Source organism: Nerophis ophidion, linkage group LG04 (genome assembly GCF_033978795.1).
Source record: "Nerophis ophidion isolate RoL-2023_Sa linkage group LG04, RoL_Noph_v1.0, whole genome shotgun sequence".
NCBI lineage: Eukaryota > Metazoa > Chordata > Actinopteri > Syngnathiformes > Syngnathidae > Nerophis > Nerophis ophidion.
Genome location: NC_084614.1, coordinates 26,993,828 through 27,013,798, shown reverse-complemented (window position 1 = coordinate 27,013,798; position 19,971 = coordinate 26,993,828). Strand labels below are relative to the sequence as shown.

Genomic DNA, 19,971 nt, shown 5'->3' with positions numbered 1-19,971 from the left:
TTTCTTGAACTATTTAGAAAAAAAGATAGAAAATAACTAAAAACTTGTTGAAAAATAAACAAGTGATTCAATTATAAATAAAGATTTCTACACATACAGTAGAAGTAATCATCAACTTAAAGTGCCCTCTTGGGGATTGTAATTGTAAACATTTCTTCACAAAAAAAGAAATCTTTAACAATATTTATGGAACATGTCCACAAAAAAATCTAGCTGTCAACACTGAATTTTGCATTGTTGTATTTTTTTTCTTCACAGTTTATGAACTTACATTCAGATGTTGTTGTTTATAATGGATTTTTGAACTGTTGATATTAGAATATTTAAAAAAAAATCTCACGTACACCTTAACATACCTTCAAGTACCCCCAGGGGTACGCGTACCCCCATTTGAGAACCACTGCCCTAGCTCCTCTCTGAGCTGCCACCTTATTGTGGTAGAGGAGTTTGCGTGTACCAAAGATCCTAGGAGCAATGTTGCAATGCCCCCTGGTTGGGTCTCCCAAGACAAACAGGTCCTAGGTGAGGAATCAGATAAAGAGTAGCTCGAAGACCTCTATGAAGAAGAAAAATCGAGGACCCAGATTTCCCTCGCCCGGACGCGGGTCACCGGGACCCCGCTCTGGAGCCAGGCCCAGAGTTGGGGCACGATGGCGAGCGCCTGGAGGCCAGGCCTGTAACCATGGGGCCCGGCTGGCCGAAGAGGCAACGTGGGTCACCCTTCCAATGGGAGGGGCCATAGAGGCCGGGTGCAGTGTGAGCTGGGTGGCAGACGAAGGCAGGGCACTTATGTAGCTGAGGATGTCTGATCCTCAGTTACATAAGCTAGCTCTTAGGACCTGGAACGTCACTTCACTAGGGGGGAAGGAGCCTGGATATAGTCTGACTCACTCCGACGCACAGCAAGGGCTCTGGAACCAGTTCTCTCGAGAGGGGCTGGGCTCTCTTCCACACTGGCGTTGCACACATTGAGAGGCGACGAGCTGGGGTAGCAATTATTGTTGCCCCCCGGCTCAAAGCCTGTACTTTGGAGTTCAACCCAGTGGACGAGAGGGTAGCCTCCCTCTGCCTTCAGGTGGGAGGACGGGTCTGACTGTTGTTTGTGCTTACGCACCAAACAGCAGTTCAGAGTACCCACCCTTTTTGGGTACACTCGAGGGAGTACTAGAAAGCGCTCCCCCAGGTGATTCCCTCGTCCTACTGGGGTACTTCAACGCTCATGTTGGCAACTACAGTGAAACCTGGAGATGCGTGATTGGGAAGAATGGCCGCCCGGATCTGAACCCGAGTGGTGTTTTGTTATTGGACTTTTATGCTCATCACAGATTGTCCATAACAAAAACCATGTTCAAACATAAGGGTGTCCAAATGTGCACTTGGCACCAGGAAACCGTAGGCCGCAGTTCCATGATCGACTTTGTAGTTGTGTCATCGGATTTACGGCCTCATGTTTTGGACACTCGGGTAAAGAGAGGGGCGGAGCTTTCTACCGATCACCACCTAGTGGTGAGTTGGCTGCGATGGTGGCGGAGGATCCCTGACAGACCTGGCAGACCCAAATGCATTGTGAAGGTCTGCTGGGAACATCTGGCAGAGTCTCCTGTAAGAGACAGTTTCAATTCCCACCTCCGGAAGAACTTTGAACATGTCACGAGGGAGGTGCTGGACATTGAGTTCGAGTGGACCATGTTCCGCACCTTTATTGTCGAGGCCACTGATTGGAGCTGTGGCCGCAACGCAGTTGGGTAATCCCAGAACCTGTTGGTGGACACCGGTGGTGAGGGATGCCGTCAAGCTGAAGAAGGAATCCTATCGGGTTCTTTTGGCTCATAGTACTCCGGAGGCAGTGGACAGGTACCGACATGCCAAGCGGTGTGCAGCTTCAGCGGTTGCGGAGGCAAATACTCGGACATGGGAGGAGTTCGGGGAAGCCATGGAAAACGACTTCCGGACAGCTTCGAAGCAATTCTGGACCACCAACCGCCGCCTCAGGAAGGGGAAGCAGTGCCCTGTCAACACTGTGTATGGTGCGGATGGTGTTCTGCTGACCTCGACTGCAAATGTGGGTCGATGGAAGGAATACTTCGAAGACCTCCTCAATCCCGCCATCACGTTTTCCTATGGCAGTGCCTGGGGAATCTGTGGTGGGCTCTCCTATTTATGGGGCTGATGTTGCTGAGGTAGTTAAAAAGCTCCTCGGTGGCAAGGCCCCGGGGGTGGATGAGACCCGCCCGGAGTTCCTTAAGGCTCTGGATGCTGTGGGGCTGTCTTGGGTGACAAGACTCTGCAGCATCGCGTGAACATCGGGGGCGGTACCGCTTGATTGGCAGACCCGGGTGGTGGTTCCTCTCTTTAAGAAGGGGAACCGGAGGGTGTGTTCCAACTATCATGGGATAACACTCCTCAGCCTTCCCGGCAAGGTCTAATCAGGTGTACTGGAGAGGAGGCTAGGCCAGATAGTCGGACCTCGGATTCAGGAGGAACAGTGTGGTTTTCGTCCTGGTCGTGGAACTGTGGACCGGCTGTATACTCTCGGCAGGGTCCTTGAGAGTGCATGGGAGTTTGCCCAACCAGTCTACATGTGCTTTGTGGACTTGGAGAAGGCATTCGACCGTGTCCCTCGGGAAGTCCTGTGGGGAGTGCTCAGAGAGTATGGGGTACCGGACTGTCTTATTGTGGCGGTCCGCTCCCTGTACGATCAGTGCCAGAGCTTGGTCCGCATTGCTGGCAGTAAGTCGGACACGTTTCCAGTGAGAGTTGGACTCCGCCAAGGCGGTCCTTTGTCACCGATTCTATTTATAACTTTTATGGACAGAATTTTATAGGCGCAGTCAAGGCCTTGACGGGTTCCGGTTTGGTGGCCACAGCACTAGGTCTCTGCTTTTTGCAGATGATGTGGCCCTGATGGTTTCATCTGGCTGGGATCTTCAGCTCTCACTGGATCGGTTTGCAGCCGCGTGTGAAGCGACCGGGATGAGAATCACCACCTCCAAGTCCGAGTCCATGGTTCTCGCCCGGAAAAGGGTGGACTGCCATCTCCGGGTTGGGGAGGAGACCCTGCCCCAAGTGGAGGAGTTCAAGTACCTTGGAGTCTTGTTAACGAGAGAGGGAAGAGTGGATCGCAAGATCGACAGGCGGATCAGTGCGGCGTCTTCAGTAATGCGGACGCTGTATCGATCCATTGGTACAAGCGGCCGAAATGAGTTTCCTCCGCCGGGTGGCGGGTCTCTCCCTTAGAGATAGGGTGAGAAGCTGTGCAATCCGGGAGGAGCTCAAAGTAAAGCTGCTGCTCCTCCACATTGAGAGGAGCCAGATGAGGTGGTTCGGGCATCAAGGGGGGGAGGCCACCAGAACGCCTCCCTAGGGAGGTGTTTGGGGCACGTCCAACTGGTAGGAGGCCACGGGGAAGACCCAGGACATGTTGGGAAGACTATGTCTCGCGGTTAACTTGGGAATGCCTCGGGATCCCCCGGGAAGAGCTGGACGAAGTGGCTGGGGAGAGGGAAGTCTGGGCTTCCCTGCTTAGGCTGTTGCCCCCGCGACCCGACCTCGGATAAGCGGAAGAAGATGGATGGATGCCCTAGACGACAGTAGAATGTTGACTATCTTAAGATGTGTTTTATTGCGATTCCAACTTTGACCACAGCATCAGTCGCTGTGTAGAGTGCCGCTTTCCATCATTTTCCGCAGACTGTATTGCAAAATGATTAACCCTCCACTTTCAACCCTGGAATGGGGCCATGTGAATCCCTTCCCTACTGTAGGACACTAATCACAGCGATTGTTCCATGTCACTGCTTTCAGACCACAGCTCAGACAAGGCTGTTACGCTTGGACGCCTTCAAAAAGAGGCCTCAGAGAAAAAAACATGCACAAAAAAACTCTACACCCCTAAATACGCAAAAAAGCTCCCCAAACAAGTAATATTGGCCTCCTTCCCCTCCCTTCAAGGGGGCAATGCTTGCTTTTTCTGTGATGCTGGTGGACTACAGACGATGCTCCAACAATGACAGTGTTAAATGCCGGAAAACACACTTCACAGTGCACGTTTACTCTAACATTCTCAGGAGATATTTTTCTGTGAAGCCAGGCCACCAACAGTTTAATGGGTCTACACTTTGCAAGTAACATCTCAACTATTAGAGCTAAATATAGACTGCTGGATTGGAAATACGTTTCCATGGTTATGTGACAAAAGCTCACACAACTAATCAAACATACAACGCAGGGGAGCACAGAAATATAGCTTCAATTTGAAAATATTCTAAAAGGAATTTACAAGGCAGTACGCACACAGGACACTGTTAGATCTGCTCTAGAACTCGTAGACGGGCGACATCATGACGTCATTGTTGAATGTGCACAAAAGGCAATCACACGTGTAATTATAATGGACACTGTAAGAGAGAGGAATAACTGTTGTGGGGGACAAAAAGTGAGTAAAAAACTTGAAAAGCAAAATAAACAATTTTAGAACTACTAACAACTTTCCGCCATTGAGCGTTATTAGATGGGGAAGGGCCGAATGCTCGCTAAATATAGCGTCAAAGTTAACAGCATCGATCTGTCCAGCCGCACCTTCTTATTCTCTCACCACATGGCATATGTTTAGAAGTGGCATTGCGTTGCATACTGCCACCTGGGGTATGGAATTGTAGAGACTGGCTACAGTCACACACAGTCCCATTATAAGGTGTTCATGAATGAGGGTTTATGAGCGTGTAAATCTACTTGCATTAAATTTAACACCTCAGAAATATTTTATTGCGATGAAAATACATCTTTATCAGTTGATGCACAGCAGTGTTACATGACCTAAATACTTCTCTGACAGGGTCAATAAAAACTGAGCACAACCATCTTTGAAAAGGCAGAATGTTTGACACTTGTCTTTTATTAGAAATGCAAGTGCATCTCTTGAGGTTGCTGGTGGGTGGATGCATTAATTAATACGTAGCATATAAAATAACATGATTAATCATAATAACACACATCTCTCAAACACCTTTATTAGTACTAAAAGCTGTGTTTTTTTTTGCTAAATTAGGGTTGTTTTTTTAGTTGAAGTCTTTTCTATTTTATAGTTATATTTTCGGATACACTGATATTTGGTAACACGTTATAATAAGTACATTAATAAACATAAGTAAATACTGAATTCATGATTTACAAAGCATATTCCGGACATTTATCCTTATTATTATGGAGTTTATTGACAGTTATAATTTATTTTACTCAGTACTGTATTAATAAGCTCAACTGTAAAAAGCTTATTGTTTGCATTTTTATAAATGATTAATTCAACATTTTTAAATTACATTTGGATACTGTCAATGGTTTCATAAATAAGACTTAATAATCTAATTGTTATATTAATAACTCTGTTCCTATACTGCAAACTAATGAGTATCAATGTTGAAAATATGCGTTATAATTTTGGATTCAGTATTTAGTAATGCTTTATTATTGCTGAGTAATGTGTACTTATTGTAAAGTGTTCACTAATATTTTCTTGTTGTATGGTGAATAATTCTGCCACTCATCCAAGCGTTCTATAAACATGAATTTCTTACAAAGTCCCTTAATAATAGTTGGTTATTAATATTTCCAGGAATATAATGACTGTAGACCTATATAGTAAGATGCATTCCCAGAGTACATGGAAAAACTGTTAAGTCATGTTTACCTCTGTGATATTCTATTTTATCTCATTTGAAATGTGGGGTAAAAAAACATATTTATCCTTGAATAAAACACATTTTTATTAAAAAAACAAAACAAAACTGAGGACCACTTCAGAATCTTCTGCACGCATTTAGGTTCTGAATGGTAAAAAGTGACACACTCACCCTAAAGAACTCTTTGGTGGAGCCTGAGTCCAACGTCCCATAGGCAATTTCTGTCTGCTTGGCCAAGTCCTCGGCACCCTCAATGGGAGACACCATCCTCTCCACAGTGAGGAAGGCGGCCAGGTTGGCCGTGTAGGAGGAGATGATGATGAGGGTGAAGAACCACCAGACTCCTCCGACGATGCGGCCTGACAGTGATCTGGTAGGAGGAGAGGGGTTGAAGACGTAAGAGCAGCAGGAGGGCATATGATGGTGTTTTCCTCCTCTTTTGTTATCCTAAACTGTACAATTTGTTTATTTAATTCCAACTTCCACGATAAGATCTTACATCGCCAAAGCTGACAAGAGAAGTGCTCATACAAAACTAATCAAGAAGAAGACAATGTTTTTGAAATGTTCTCAAAAATTGAGAAATAACAGAACACAGGCACACACACACACACACACACACACATGTATATATATATATATATATATACATATATACATACATATATATATATATATATATATATATAGATATATATATATATATATATATATATATATTCACTTAACACTGCAGAACCTGACATCTAAGTATAAAGATTGTCAGCTTACTTAAAGGTACCGTATGTAGTAATGTGGCCAGAAATGGTACTGCAATTACGGTCCAAATTCTGTAGTCCCATCCTTCATGACTGAGGTTGCCAGATACAAAGCCGAATCCGAAACCTACTACAAGGAACTTCAAATGGCAATCGACGAGTCCTACGCTGTAGTTTTCTCTTGTTTATACTTCTTGCAAGATGGTTTACTCAGTTATTATGCCACATTTTACTAATGTCGATAAGCCAAATGTATTTGTAAAGTTACGCAGCAATATTTTTAGTTGTCTGTTCGATTGTTGGCATTACCCTGCTAAAATGTCTAGTTTGATCGCACGGACCACCATCGAAATAATTATATATAATCATATATAATATATTATATATTGCATAGGCCTACTTTAATGGCAAGTCAAGGCCAACAGTAAATTGACCGTCACATTTCGTTTAGCATAACTCCATACTGCATCCAACCTGACTCACTGCATTCTCTTCCATTTACGCACATCAAAAGAGCATCATACACAAATAAAATTAGACTGATTAGCCATCCATGGATTGGACATTGAACGGGTAAAATAAACTAGATTTTTGGGTGCAATAATATATGATCAAATTAACTGGAAATTTCATATACAGTAAAAATATGCAACATAAGGTGGCAAGAAATGTTTCAATAATGAACAAAGCAAAATATTGTTTGGACCGTAAATCACTCCATATTCTCTACTGCTCACTAGTGTTACCTTATCTGAGTTATTGTGCAGAAATATCAGGAAATAACTACAAATGTGAACTTCATTCACTAACCGTGTTACAAAAAAGATCAGTTAGACTGATACATAATGCTGGTTGGATATAGAGAAGATAAAAACACTTTATTTATTGAATCAATTATATTGAAATTCAACGATTTGGTAAAATTGAAAACAGCTAAAATTATGTACGAAGCAAACTATAACGTGCTACCCAAGAATGTACAACAATTCTTATCAACTAAAGATGACAAATATAACCTTGGAGGAAAAACTAACTTGAAACATTTGTATGCACATACAACATTTAAGACCTTTAGCGTAATTTATGTGGAATTAAACTATGGAATGGATTAAGCAAAGAAGTTAAACAATGTACTGATATGATCCAGTTTATGAGGTTGTTCATATTAATAGTGCTCACAAAGTACAAAGAATAAGAATTAAGAGAAATGCCTCTAACCTTATAGAAAACGGGATATTCTTCATCTCAGTATGTTTTTCATGACTGACTTTATTATATATTGCAAGAACTGCTGTGTTAATCATTTACTGATGATACACCGGCTTCCTCCCACCTCCAAAGACATGCACCTGGGGATAGGTTTATTGTCAACACTAAATTGGCCCTAGTGTGTGAATGTGAGTGTGAATGTTGTCTGTCTATCTGTGTTGGCCCTGTGATGAGATGGAGACTTGTCCAGGGTGTACCCCGCCTTCTGCCCATGTGCAGCTGCGATAGTCTCCACAGGGACAAGCGGTAGAAAATGGATGGATGGTGTAATTGTGTTACAAAACGAAGACAGTAAATGAACATACTGTATGTATTTGTAAATGCTCTGAAGTGACAAAGGGGTAGGATTAAATAAAATGTGCTTCTTCTTACTTCTTTTCGGACATGATGTAAAGAGAAATGATAAAAAATTATGTGTGATGTGTTATACTTTGACTGTGTTCATGTTCAAAATAAACTAAAGTCAATCAATCAATATATCAATCAATCAATCAATCAACCAATAAATCAATCAATCAATCAGTGCAGAGTGCGATGCTATGAGCCAACCCACTTTACGCATAAATCCTATAGCCTACTACCATGTCAATACACAAAGTAGAAAATGATTACATGTAATGCATTATATTGTGCCTGGCAAATACCACCCCATATGTGCCTAACGCAGAAACCACAATGAGCTCTGCTAATGTTGGAACACATTTCCTCAGCATATCTGCACATTGTCAACGAAATCGGCACTGACACTACCCATATCCACATTGGTTTTATTTGTTGAAAATATACTTTTCCCTGTCAGTTGAATGACACATCGACATACAGGCTAACGGGCATATATTTCCCCTGTTAGCCGATATGTCGATGTGTCATCGACCAATGGAGGCTATAGTTCTGTCCGAAATATTTTTAGCCCTAGTTCAGCCTGGCCTTAGCATTTTAGGGCCCTGTTATGTGAGATCACCTTTTTTACCTATTGGTATTGTTGTGTATCTGAGATCTGCATAAGTCTTGAACATTTTAAATCAAACCATGGAGGCATTGCAGAAATATTTATAAAACGATCTTGCCTTCCCTCATACTTCCTCCAAAGGAGCAGTTTGGAATTTGCCACATTTGTGACGTCCCACTTGTGACATCAGCGGACTAATCATACAAGGTAGAAATGGATCCGCCTAAATAAGACCGCCCACAAAACGGGATCTTTGCTAAGCCTATCCCCAAGTTGAGTCCATCTTTGCAGCTGTCCAATCATAGCGTTAATGCAAAAATGTTTGCCCCGCCCTTCAGACCGATCATTTGTAAATTGAGCTATTTGCATTTCTCTTTGCGGTAACGCGGGTGTACTTGGTCGCCTATTAGCCTAATGTTTATTTCAATATTAATAATTTCTTAAGTTATTATATTGTGATCCGAAACAATATTGCCAAAGCATAATTGTCTGCTTTTATTATTTATACATATGTTTAAAGACACTTGTGGTCGCATTTCGGATGCATTGTCTGGTTATTATCAGGCGGATGAGACCTGTCTGTTGCTGTATTGTCACTTTTGCATGTGAAACATTTTTGCCATTGATGCTTGTGTTAGGCTTAAATATTTTGTTGAATATTCTTTTATCAAATTTAGTTGAAACTACTTTTATATTGAACATACTTGTGCTGTGAATCATAACTGATTTATTGAAAAAATGAGAACTCAAGTCATGAAAATCAATGATTTTCTTAGCCCACTCACAAATCGGTCAAGCCCCATCTTATTCCCGGGAGAGAAAAAATCCTGGACCCATCCATCTCTTTTAAAAAAGGACACTTTTGAAAACTCCTGCCTTAATGGCGAGTTTCAAAAATGTCGATTTTAGCGTGTGTGTGTACTGTTGACAAGTACTTTTTGATGATCCAGATGACCTAGTATTTTCAAACCTTGTTAAAATGGGCTGTTTGCAACCTTTACACAAAAGGGGGTGCTAACTTTTAATTGTGTTCTAAGCTGTATATACCTCCCTCTTAGGGCATGTAACGACATAACTGCCTGTACTGTACGTAACATGTTTACGCACATTAGCTTTGTGTGTTGTTAGCTAATCATAGCGATTTGAATCGCTAACATGAGCTATCATTAAAAAAAAATCCATCATAACAACAACAAAAACAACAACAACATGTCTCCAGATTGTTAGTTGCTTCCTCGGACCGACGAGCAATTATTATTGTAACAGTTAAAAATATGGACACTTTGAAAAAATATCTGTCTTAAATCACTAATTGTCAAACATTTGCAAAAAGAAGCTGACGAAATCTAACATAAAAAGACTAGATTTTAGAAAAAAATTGCAAAAACTAGTGAAGTTACCTGTCAATGCAGCTTGTTAATTTTTCTTGAAAATACATCCTAAGTTAAAATGTGTATGTCCATAAATTAGCAAAACTTTCAAGTATTTTATTCTGAAAAGAAGCATTATTCAACTTGCAATTCTTAAATTAAGCATCCTCGGGATGCTGAAGAATCTTTCAAAAAAAATTTCTATATAGGGTAAACTAAAATATAATTTTTGAATAGCGGTAGTTATTTTCCCAATTTAAATATTTTTATACTATTATAGACACAATTATTATAATTATTCATGCTAAAATTAAGATAATGATCTAAAGTCAATGACTGAATATAGATAAATAGCTCTTAAAACTAGGGACATAATTAAAATGTTATATCTTGGCAAGAGACAAAACATTTGCAGTGCATAAGCCGGCCAGTGTTCTTGTATATTTTTTGGTATGAAAAATGTAACTGTGAGCAAGTTAAAAACATCCCATTTAAACAGAACATGAAGTTTTTTACGAGTAGTGTTTTTATTTTGTGCAGTAAGTGCGCTTAATAAAGAATAAAAAATCCATGTAACGTGTTTCCTGGGCTCCGCGTACTGTAAGTTTGCACTGATTTTAAAGCTTTATGTACACGTCATTGTACCTCTGATACACATTTATATTACTATATTATCGAACAGAGGAGTTATTGCAAAAGTAAAATAATTAAATATGTTCATATTATGTGTTCAATACGAACAAAACAATCAACTGAAAGTGTACTATAATCAAAAAAATTAATTGCTTATTTCTTATCTGCTCGACAGCTATTCGGTGACTGCCATTATCTTAAAATTAGAATAATAATTCCTCTTTTGTTTTCCACTGGAGTGTGATTGACAGGAAGAAAGGATCTGAATAGTTTGGAGAGAAGTTGGTTGGTTTGCGTGTATATATTCCCCAAATTTTGTCTATTTGAAACTTCTTTCTGAGTTGGAAAAATATGTATTTATGGATCAACAGTAACTTAGATTTTAATATTTAATCTTGCTTAGATTTCAGTTTTTGCAGTGGACACATGCACAGTGACTAGAAATAGCACAGAGCTTGTCGTAACTCTGCTCAAACTGTGCAAGATTATTGTCACAGCTGACAACACAGACTTAATGCATGCATGGTTTAAGCTTAAGGCAAACAACTGTGCCAATGCTGAGTCAGGCATTCACACTGTCATTGTGCAACAGTTTGAACAAAACAGTGGTAATAGCATCACCATTGCTTGACAGATTTCAAACAAAAATGTCCAGTTTATTCGGGACAATTACCTTTTTTCCGGACCATATGCCGCTACATTTTTCCCAGGCTTTGAAACCTGAGGCTAATAAAACGGTGCGGCTAATTTATGGATTTTTATTCACTAAGGACCATATTTTGTATTCAACAAATAGTCTTTAACACCGACAGAGACACGGAAATGGTGTGTTAATGTTTGTGCTATGACGGGTTTGCTCACTGAAGGTGCTGCGTATTGAAATTGTACTTACGGTTTCCTGCCTTGAACCAGAAGCATATCCCGTTTCATCTATTTGTCTGTAGCAACTCTGTTCAAAAGGAATCTTCATTCATCACTTCAAGCAAAGTTTGTAAGTTTTACAATATAACTAAAGCCATTGATACTTACCAAACCGTCCTATGTGTGATGTCTGTAGGAGTGTGTTCATGCTTATTTGTACATGCTGTCGTAATGTAATCAAGCTAGTGTCGTAGGCATTAGCAAATTTGCTGACACTTTTACAAGTGTTTGTGTTAGTATAATTTTTCTACAATGGTATACTTGTTTTATTTTTTCATTTTTGTAAATTCACCAAAAGTCACCGTGGAGTTATTGAGTCTGTTTAGCTGATTGTAAAGCTAGCTTTCGACAATAACTCCGGTTTTGTTTAATCAGCCCTTTACTGCTGTGTTACAGGTCCCGTTTGGAAACAATTAAGTTATGTAAATAAACATTTTCAAAATCTGTCGTACCGGTATATAACTGCGGCGTATGGTCTGGTGCGGCTAATTTGTGTAGAAATATTTAATTATTCCAAAATTTGATAGTGAGTACTAAAAAAGTTTAAAAAAAAGTAAAAAAGTAAGGTACATCAATGGTGATGCCATGATACCACCAGAAAAACATAATGAAGCACTTACTACCCGGCCAATAAGATTGCAGTGATGTCATCCCCTTAGCTGCTCACAGCCACTAGGAAGCATATATGCATGGTTTCTGTGGATTTCTGCGAAATGCAGTATCGACCAGAATTATCGTTCTCTTGGCGTTTGGGGTCAGCAACAGCATCTCCCAGCATTCAGAGGATATTCTGAGTTTTTTTTTTTTTTTTTGTCAGACAAATCCATATGTTATCTTGGTGAATCCTTGAAGAAGAGGTCACGGACGGAACAACAAGGATGAAAGGAGTCATGGATCGTCATGTTTGTTAAACACGTGATGTTGTCACTCGGGGGCACTTCATCAACGCAAGGCGGCGATGGCGTTTCCACATGAAATGCGTTATATGCACCAGGTTGATGAGCGTAAAATGGGACATGCAGCAAAAACACGGTAGCCCTCCAAGAGTCAACGAGGAACTCGGCAATGAAATGAGCCCTGTGCATTTTACAGCCCTCAGCATGGTGAATATAAGTTAATTTGTGGGTGAGGAGCACCGCTGCCGACTCGCGGCTCAAAATCCAGCGGATGCACAGAAAGAAAGGGTGTGGCCAAGTGTCGTGAGGCAAGAAGATAGGGGAAGCCAAAATAACCTATATGCACCATGGCGGGATGGAGATGTATGTAAGGGACTATAAAATGCAAAGAGATGGTGAGAAGTGGTGGAGACGGAACGCGGCAACAAACCTTGGCGAGATATCGCATCCTTGCTGCATGAAGGCACCCAGGGAGAACCAGAGGCTATTAAATATGCCAAAGTCGTTGGGCGGGTCAGGGGGGCTCTGGGGGTCTTTGGCTTCATCGTTCTCATCCAGATGCCACTCGTAAGGACTGAAGCGGCTCACCAGGAAGAGCACCACGCTTACGCCGATATAGGCGAACACTATACACATCCAAATCTCATAAGCCAGAGGGTCCAGGAAGGAAAAGACCCCAGGTTTGGACTTTTGAGGCTTCTTTATCATAATGGAGATGCCCAAGCTCATGAAGGGCTTTGAGAAGTCGATCACTTCTTCTCGTACCAACGTGATCGTGAGAGGAGCCACGGCTATGTCAGCTCTCTGCAGAAGTAGGGACATTGACGGTTAGAGCAAACACATTCAGGAAAATAACAACTTTGATGTGTGAAATGCTAAACTTCTCCTGTTGAATAACTGGAAAATTTTAAGTATGCTTTAAAAGTCCAACATTTAATCAATCAATCACATCACATCGATTTCGAACCGTCACATAGGACATTATGGAAGATCAATAGATGTCAGCCCAGTGAATATCTCAAACAGTGGTTCTAAACTGGTTTGACTGCGACACCCACTATCAACCCTCAAAGCAGGCCTGGGCAATTATTTTGACTCGGAGACCACATTTAGAGAAAAAAATGTGTCTGGGGGCCGGTATATCTATTTTTAGGAACACTAATACAAAACCTCACAATAATGTCTGATTGAATGCTAAAAATGATATGACAGACCGACTTAAAAAACGTAATGGAAGTTTACATTTTTCTATCAACGATAACACACTGAATATTGACAAAATGTGAATGTCACACCCGGTTCGAGAGACATACTTTACAATCAAGTGAAACGCAACGAAAATGCAACAAACAGTGAAATGTGAACTCGAAGTGTACACAATAAACCCACCTACAATTTGATATATCTGATATTTGCTGAATTCCTCCCAGGGATCAATAAAGTACTTTCTATTTTATTGTATTGTATTCTTTCTGCGTCTATGGAAACGCTTCCCTCCCACACTGCTTGGTGCTTCGCCTGAGCTGCTGTGACGTAGATGACCATAGTAACTAATTAGATGACCATAGTAACTACGGTAATTAGATTACCATAGTAACTGGTATATCATCCATAAGCGCAGATTCCAACCATTGAAATACTTTGTGTAGTTGAAGACTTATGGTCATTAGAAAACATAACTGCATATCATAATGGCAGTTACACTTTCCATCTTAAAGATCTAAAAAAATTATTTGGGAATGTCCGGCGGGTCAGATTGAAAAACTCAAGGAGCCGCATGTGGCCCCCAGGCCTTAATTTGCTCAGGTCTGCCTTAAAGGACTCCTGACAACAAGGGAACAGATTTCACAGTTCTGGACTTATAAATGATATCTACAAGGTAAATTCCACCCCAAAATAAACACTGTGGTGATTTGAGGCAGTATATGCACAAATTACTTTCACAAACTTTACCTGTGTTTTTCGTTCGTCAAAACCATTTATTATGTAGACATTAAATAACAACAAGGCAGTATTGCTTTACAGTATCCCTTGGAGTAATTTTACTTTCGTTTAGTTTTATCATATATTAGTCAACTTCTGTTTTGTTTTTTTGATGGCTGGTTTCAATTAGGAAAACACAATGAATTTTGGAGGTTTTACTGTAAATCTATGTAGAAGATGTGGGAGCTTAGAGTGCCACAAAAGTGCATCTTCTATCTGAGATGAGTCACCATCATTTGTGTTGGCTGGTGTCTTTGTCTTGATGCAACTCTCCATTATGAACTCAGTGAGAGGGTTGGAAGACAGAGGTGGAAGGAGCTTATGTGGGCAGTTATCAAAAATGTGAATCAGCCTGGTAGATTCATCTCTAAAGCAACCCCAAGCCATCATACTTACAGATTTTATAAAATGTGAGAGGCAGAAATTACTTCTAAAGAGTTGGTATTAAAGTTAAATGTGTAGCAGCCAAGCTGCTGCCTTCCATCACTAATGTAAAAAAAAAAAAAGATTTGTGCAGGGGGCTAAACCAAAGAGTCATACACATACATAACTACTTTCATATAATCCACTTATTTTCCATTCTGTATGTTCAGCCAAGTTCTCAAATATCATAACACTTAATTTGTAACTAAATCTGGCGATTGTATACTTCACTATTACATGTTAATTTGCAAAGAAAATGTGAATTTAAAAAGCATGGATGCTTGAACGAATAAAATCATAAAGAAAAAATGAATACAAAAACAAGACATAATAGTATATTTTGGTGTTTTAAATGAAAAATATTGTTTTTGAATTTATTGTAACTAAATTCTAAAATATTAATGGCTATAGCGAATAAGAAGTGCCGATAAACGATTCATTTTTATAAAATCCAGCTAATCACACTTTTACATTTACAATAATCACAATCAACCCCAGTTAATTACTCATTAGCACAATTTAAATTAAAGGGTCTGTTTGCAACTTGATCACAGTTAAAAACAACAATAAATAAAAAGACCACCATTGGCTTGCTTGTGTTACCAAAAATTGGTTTAACAGAAAACATTTGTTGTAAAACTGTCTACCTTTTTCACAATTACTGAGGTAATGTAATACAATTTTTTTCCCCCCTGGATATAATGATTGGTGTTTACGGCGGTTGCACACCCTGTCTCGTTAACACTTACTGTATGTGCAGAGAGCGTGTGCACACATACAAAAGCAGTCCAAGAGAAGCTACGAACAATTTGCAGTCATGTTGTTATGATAAAATGTACATTCAATAGCCAACACTAGCTCCCCAAATCACTATCATTAGCTAACAACACCTAAAGCTAATGCGCGTGCACGTGTTACGTACGTATGTAGTTACATCATTACATCATAGAGGTCGGAAGAGGGCGGGATATACTGTGTAAAATACATTTGAAAGTTAGCACCCTCTAGACATCCGTGTATATGTTGCAAACAGCCCGTTCAACTTACAAAAAGACCCAAATATTTTGCCACAAATGCAATTTTAATCTTATACATAAACATGTTAAATGTTGTTAAATGTTTCCCTTGAATTCATATCATTCATTTGCTTATCCTTTTGTGGGGCCGACAGTCTCGTACATGCACATGCATCTTCCTCTGTTGCCTGTTCTAATACAAAGTAGCGTATAGTTATCACCTACAGTATATCTGTCAGTGGAAGCGCTAAAACGTACAACAAAGATGACGGGGAGAAGACGCAGTCGAAATGGAAGCACGTAAAATAGACCGCCCACGAAACGGCGCATCCTGAAGAAACGGTCAGAAAACGACTTGATGGTCTGTAAAACATATTCTAAGCAACATTTTTACCAAACCACCACAATTCTATTATAAAGACCACAAGAAAGTGTTTGAATGTAGAAAAAAAGAAGTCATGCGATAACACTTTTATATAAAGTGTATTTTGAAGGTGAGCCCACCAGTTGAAGTCTCCTCTCTCATATTTGCCCTGGCATAAGAATAGACATGATCAATGACTGTAACACAGCATATGCCAGTAAAATAAATTACGAGATTAATTAAATATATTTATGTGATCAATCACATGCGGTAAATTGTTATTTTTGACAGCTGTACTATAAGATACAAAATAGAACAAACCATCAAAACGCCAACTAAATATAATTATATTTTACTGGTTAAATATTAACATAGAAACATCATTCAATAAATTAAAAATTTTGCTGTCAAATGATTACTTTTTAAATCAGATTAATCACACTTTTGAATTTGGATTAAGCATAATTAATTGATTGCTTGCATAATTTAAATTGACCGAAAAAAGAGCCTAATATTTGGGACACAAATGCAATTTTATTGTCAGTGTCATACATGAAGATTTTGTAAAATGTTTTACTTGAATGCACCACATGTTTTTTCCTCAAAACTTGGTAACACCTTTACCTAAAGTCCAGTCAGAGTGTTTTTTGAAATGAAAACACACATTTTCACATCCGCGGTTACAGGAAAGGAGTCAAAATAAATTGGGTGATTAATCTGTGGATATAAATAACTAATACAATATTTTTTTTGTGATAAATCACATAATTTATCTTATTATTTTTGACAGCCCTAGATATAATACATGGATCCTATATGCTACAAGTTGTTCAGGAATTTCTTGGCTCAATTTGGATAATGACATTTAATGAGTGCCCAATAACTGAAGCAAGTTCAAGTAAGTTAAAACAAATTGTTAAGAAATAATTTGATGCATTTACGTCTCACTCATTTTGCCAACAACACGCAAGAATTTTGTAATACAAAAAAGTGAAAAGTGTCTGTCATATACAAATGATACAGTGGAACGTCTAAAGTCGATGTTTGACCATAGTTTGGTGAAAATGTGCCACCAATGTCACACAAAACAGTGTTCAAACCGCCATCGTGGAGGGCCCCAGAAGGGGTAGAAACACGGCATGTTGTTTCCCATGAATATGCCTGCGATGAGGTGGCGACTTGTCCAGGGTGTACCCTGCCTTCCGCCCAATTGTAGCTGAGACAGGCGCCAGCGCCCCCCGCGACCCCGAAAAGGAAAAAGCGGTAGAAAATGGATGGATGGATGGATGTAAATTTTTACATCTACAGCAATCATCAAAGTCCCACCTTTACTTTTGATACCGAGATCATATTTGTACTGTAGACCTTGTAAATTACAAGAAAAAAATGGCTAAAAATGTGACATGTATGACAGTTAAGAATGTTGAACTTACTTCAAAGAACGGTAAAATATATCCCGTGATGGCAACAGTTTGCCTCTTGTTTATTATTGGTTAAAAAAGGGTTTTGAAACGTGAACAAAGTACCAGGTTGTGTACAACTTCAGAAGTTCCACTGTAATAATAAACAAAGTGATTTTGTTGGTCAATACATAAAACTGAGACTTACCCCATAAACCAGTTCACCCACCATCCCGTTCCACGTCTTAGTCTCTGGATCTCTGGCTCCGTACTTCCCATCCGGAACTACCGACAGCTTATATCTTATCCCCACATGTTTGGCAATTTCAGTAGCTAAATCGACACAGTAGCCTTCATATCTTTCATTCCCATCCAACTGCATATAGTTTTTCTTGTACATCACGTACGGTGCTTCCTGTTAATTAGACATAGTTTGAGTAGACGGTAAAGACAGACAGCACATGTGCACAATGGATGGACCTCAGCGGTCACACAGGTGCGTGGACACATAGGCATGCATGCATGCGTATAGGGACAGCGAGCACAAATGACACACACACGCACGCACACACACACACACACAAACACACGCACACAAGCAGTGGACGGTGATCACTCAGCATCAGCGTAACTGGAGCACATGGGGGCGGGGGGGTCATCAAAAAAAGCGGGCCGCTGCTGCAGTAATATAGGCCAAGTGGGCCAGCGGGAAGACAAGCGCAGGAAGCGGGAAGTTAGGGCTCCCTCATACGAACCTCATCCTAAATCTATGACCTTATGTGGGTGAGGGGACAGGGGGCCGGGGAGGGAAGGTCGGATTGTGCTTGCGTGCCTAGCATCAGCATAGCACACAGGGAAAGAGAGGTGCGTAACAAGCTGAACAAAGCACTTTTCCAGGTCATTAAGTAAACGTCAGTGACAGAAGAAACGTTTCAGACAATGCATTGCCAATCTCACTGATAGTCAATAAATGTCAATTAGTTAAACACTGGCTTGGTTGCATCATTAGATGGCCACCTTTTAGTAGTTATCATCAATGTCTATCGCAGTCTTTATTACATTTTTCCATGATTTTCCAGCGCTATGTTTTTATACGTACTTTAAACTTCCTACTTCCATATGTTACATCAATGATACACATTATATGACAGATACAATGAACAGGTTGCACCCTTTAAAGGTCCCCTATTATACAAAATTATGATAGCAACCGGTTTACGATCACAAAATGAGGGGATGACATGACACATGATATCAATGCTGCCCGAACATGCATAGGCCATGAAAAATCAACCACACTGTGGATACTTCTTGAAACGTCTCTCTGAAATGTTCGTACCCTGCAACATATTCGTATTCTGTTATAACTGTTTAACCCGAAATCATAACAAAACTGTCTCCATGTGTTTCTCTTTGAAGAAAAAATAATTAAATAAAATTCAGGTCAACATAAATCAAAATGAAATAGAGCAGGTAGATGGAATTTTTATATCTGGGTGTTATTTTGGACCCTAAGCTAAAATTTGATGGCCATATTATAAAAATGACTAAGACCATAAAAACAAATATAAATTGTTTCAGGTTTATTAGACCTTGTTCATCTGTTCCTCTGCCCCTCCATGTTCGAACTGCTCCCACAGTGGATTGTTTTAAGTCTCGCCTTAAGACCCATTTTTATTCTCTGGCTTTTAACACTACGTGAATTGTGTGGTCCTCTGTTGCTCTCTGTGTTTTAAAATTTTGATTTCTATTTACTGTTTTAATTGGTTTCACCCTTAAAATCGTGTTTAATTATATTTATTTTACATTGTTTTTGTATTGGTTTTATATTTATTCATTTATTTTTTGTTTTTATTCAGTCATTGGTGGAGCTCAGGATTGTATTTGAATGTTGTTTTTAATATTGTTGTGCAGCACTTTGGAAACATTTTGTTGTTTAAATGTGCTATATAAATAAAGTGGATTGATTGATTGTTCAAGCTGTACAAGTTTACATGCATGCAATGATTTTATCCCATATGTCTTATTGTGCCATGGTCTGGGGACAGGCCACACGATGTGCAGTGAAGCCTCTGTTGTCGTTATATAAACAAACACTAAAGATATTTGACCAAAAACAATGAAGCATCATCACTGCCATATTACCCAAAAATATAACGTTACGAGTATTGATAATTTTCGCATTTTTAAAAGCTATTTTTAAGTGTCTTAATGGATTAGCCCCTGATGTGATGAGTAAAGAAATACAAAGATACAGTAATGAGGGTGTGCAGACTTGAAGGCCTCACATCTGTGGAACTCTTTGCCACTG

General features: G+C 39.8%; 1 protein-coding gene across 6 annotated transcripts in view; it reads right to left on the bottom strand.

Annotated features, from left to right (window-relative positions):
* gria3a (glutamate receptor, ionotropic, AMPA 3a) overlaps window positions 1-19,971 on the bottom strand; it is a 233,870-nt gene that overhangs the window by 38,822 nt on the left and 175,077 nt on the right. For all 6 annotated transcript variants that reach the window (XR_009806454.1, XM_061897722.1, XM_061897724.1 and 3 more), the window contains exons 10-12: window positions 17,869-18,075; window positions 12,905-13,278; window positions 5,850-6,048 (exon numbers count right to left, since the gene is read on the bottom strand). Coding sequence is in view for 5 of the 6 variants with exons in the window: in XM_061897722.1 (XP_061753706.1) it covers window positions 5,850-6,048; window positions 12,905-13,278; window positions 17,869-18,075 (780 nt within the window). In the remaining variant the exon portion in view is untranslated. The remainder of the gene's footprint in view (window positions 1-5,849; window positions 6,049-12,904; window positions 13,279-17,868; window positions 18,076-19,971) is intronic.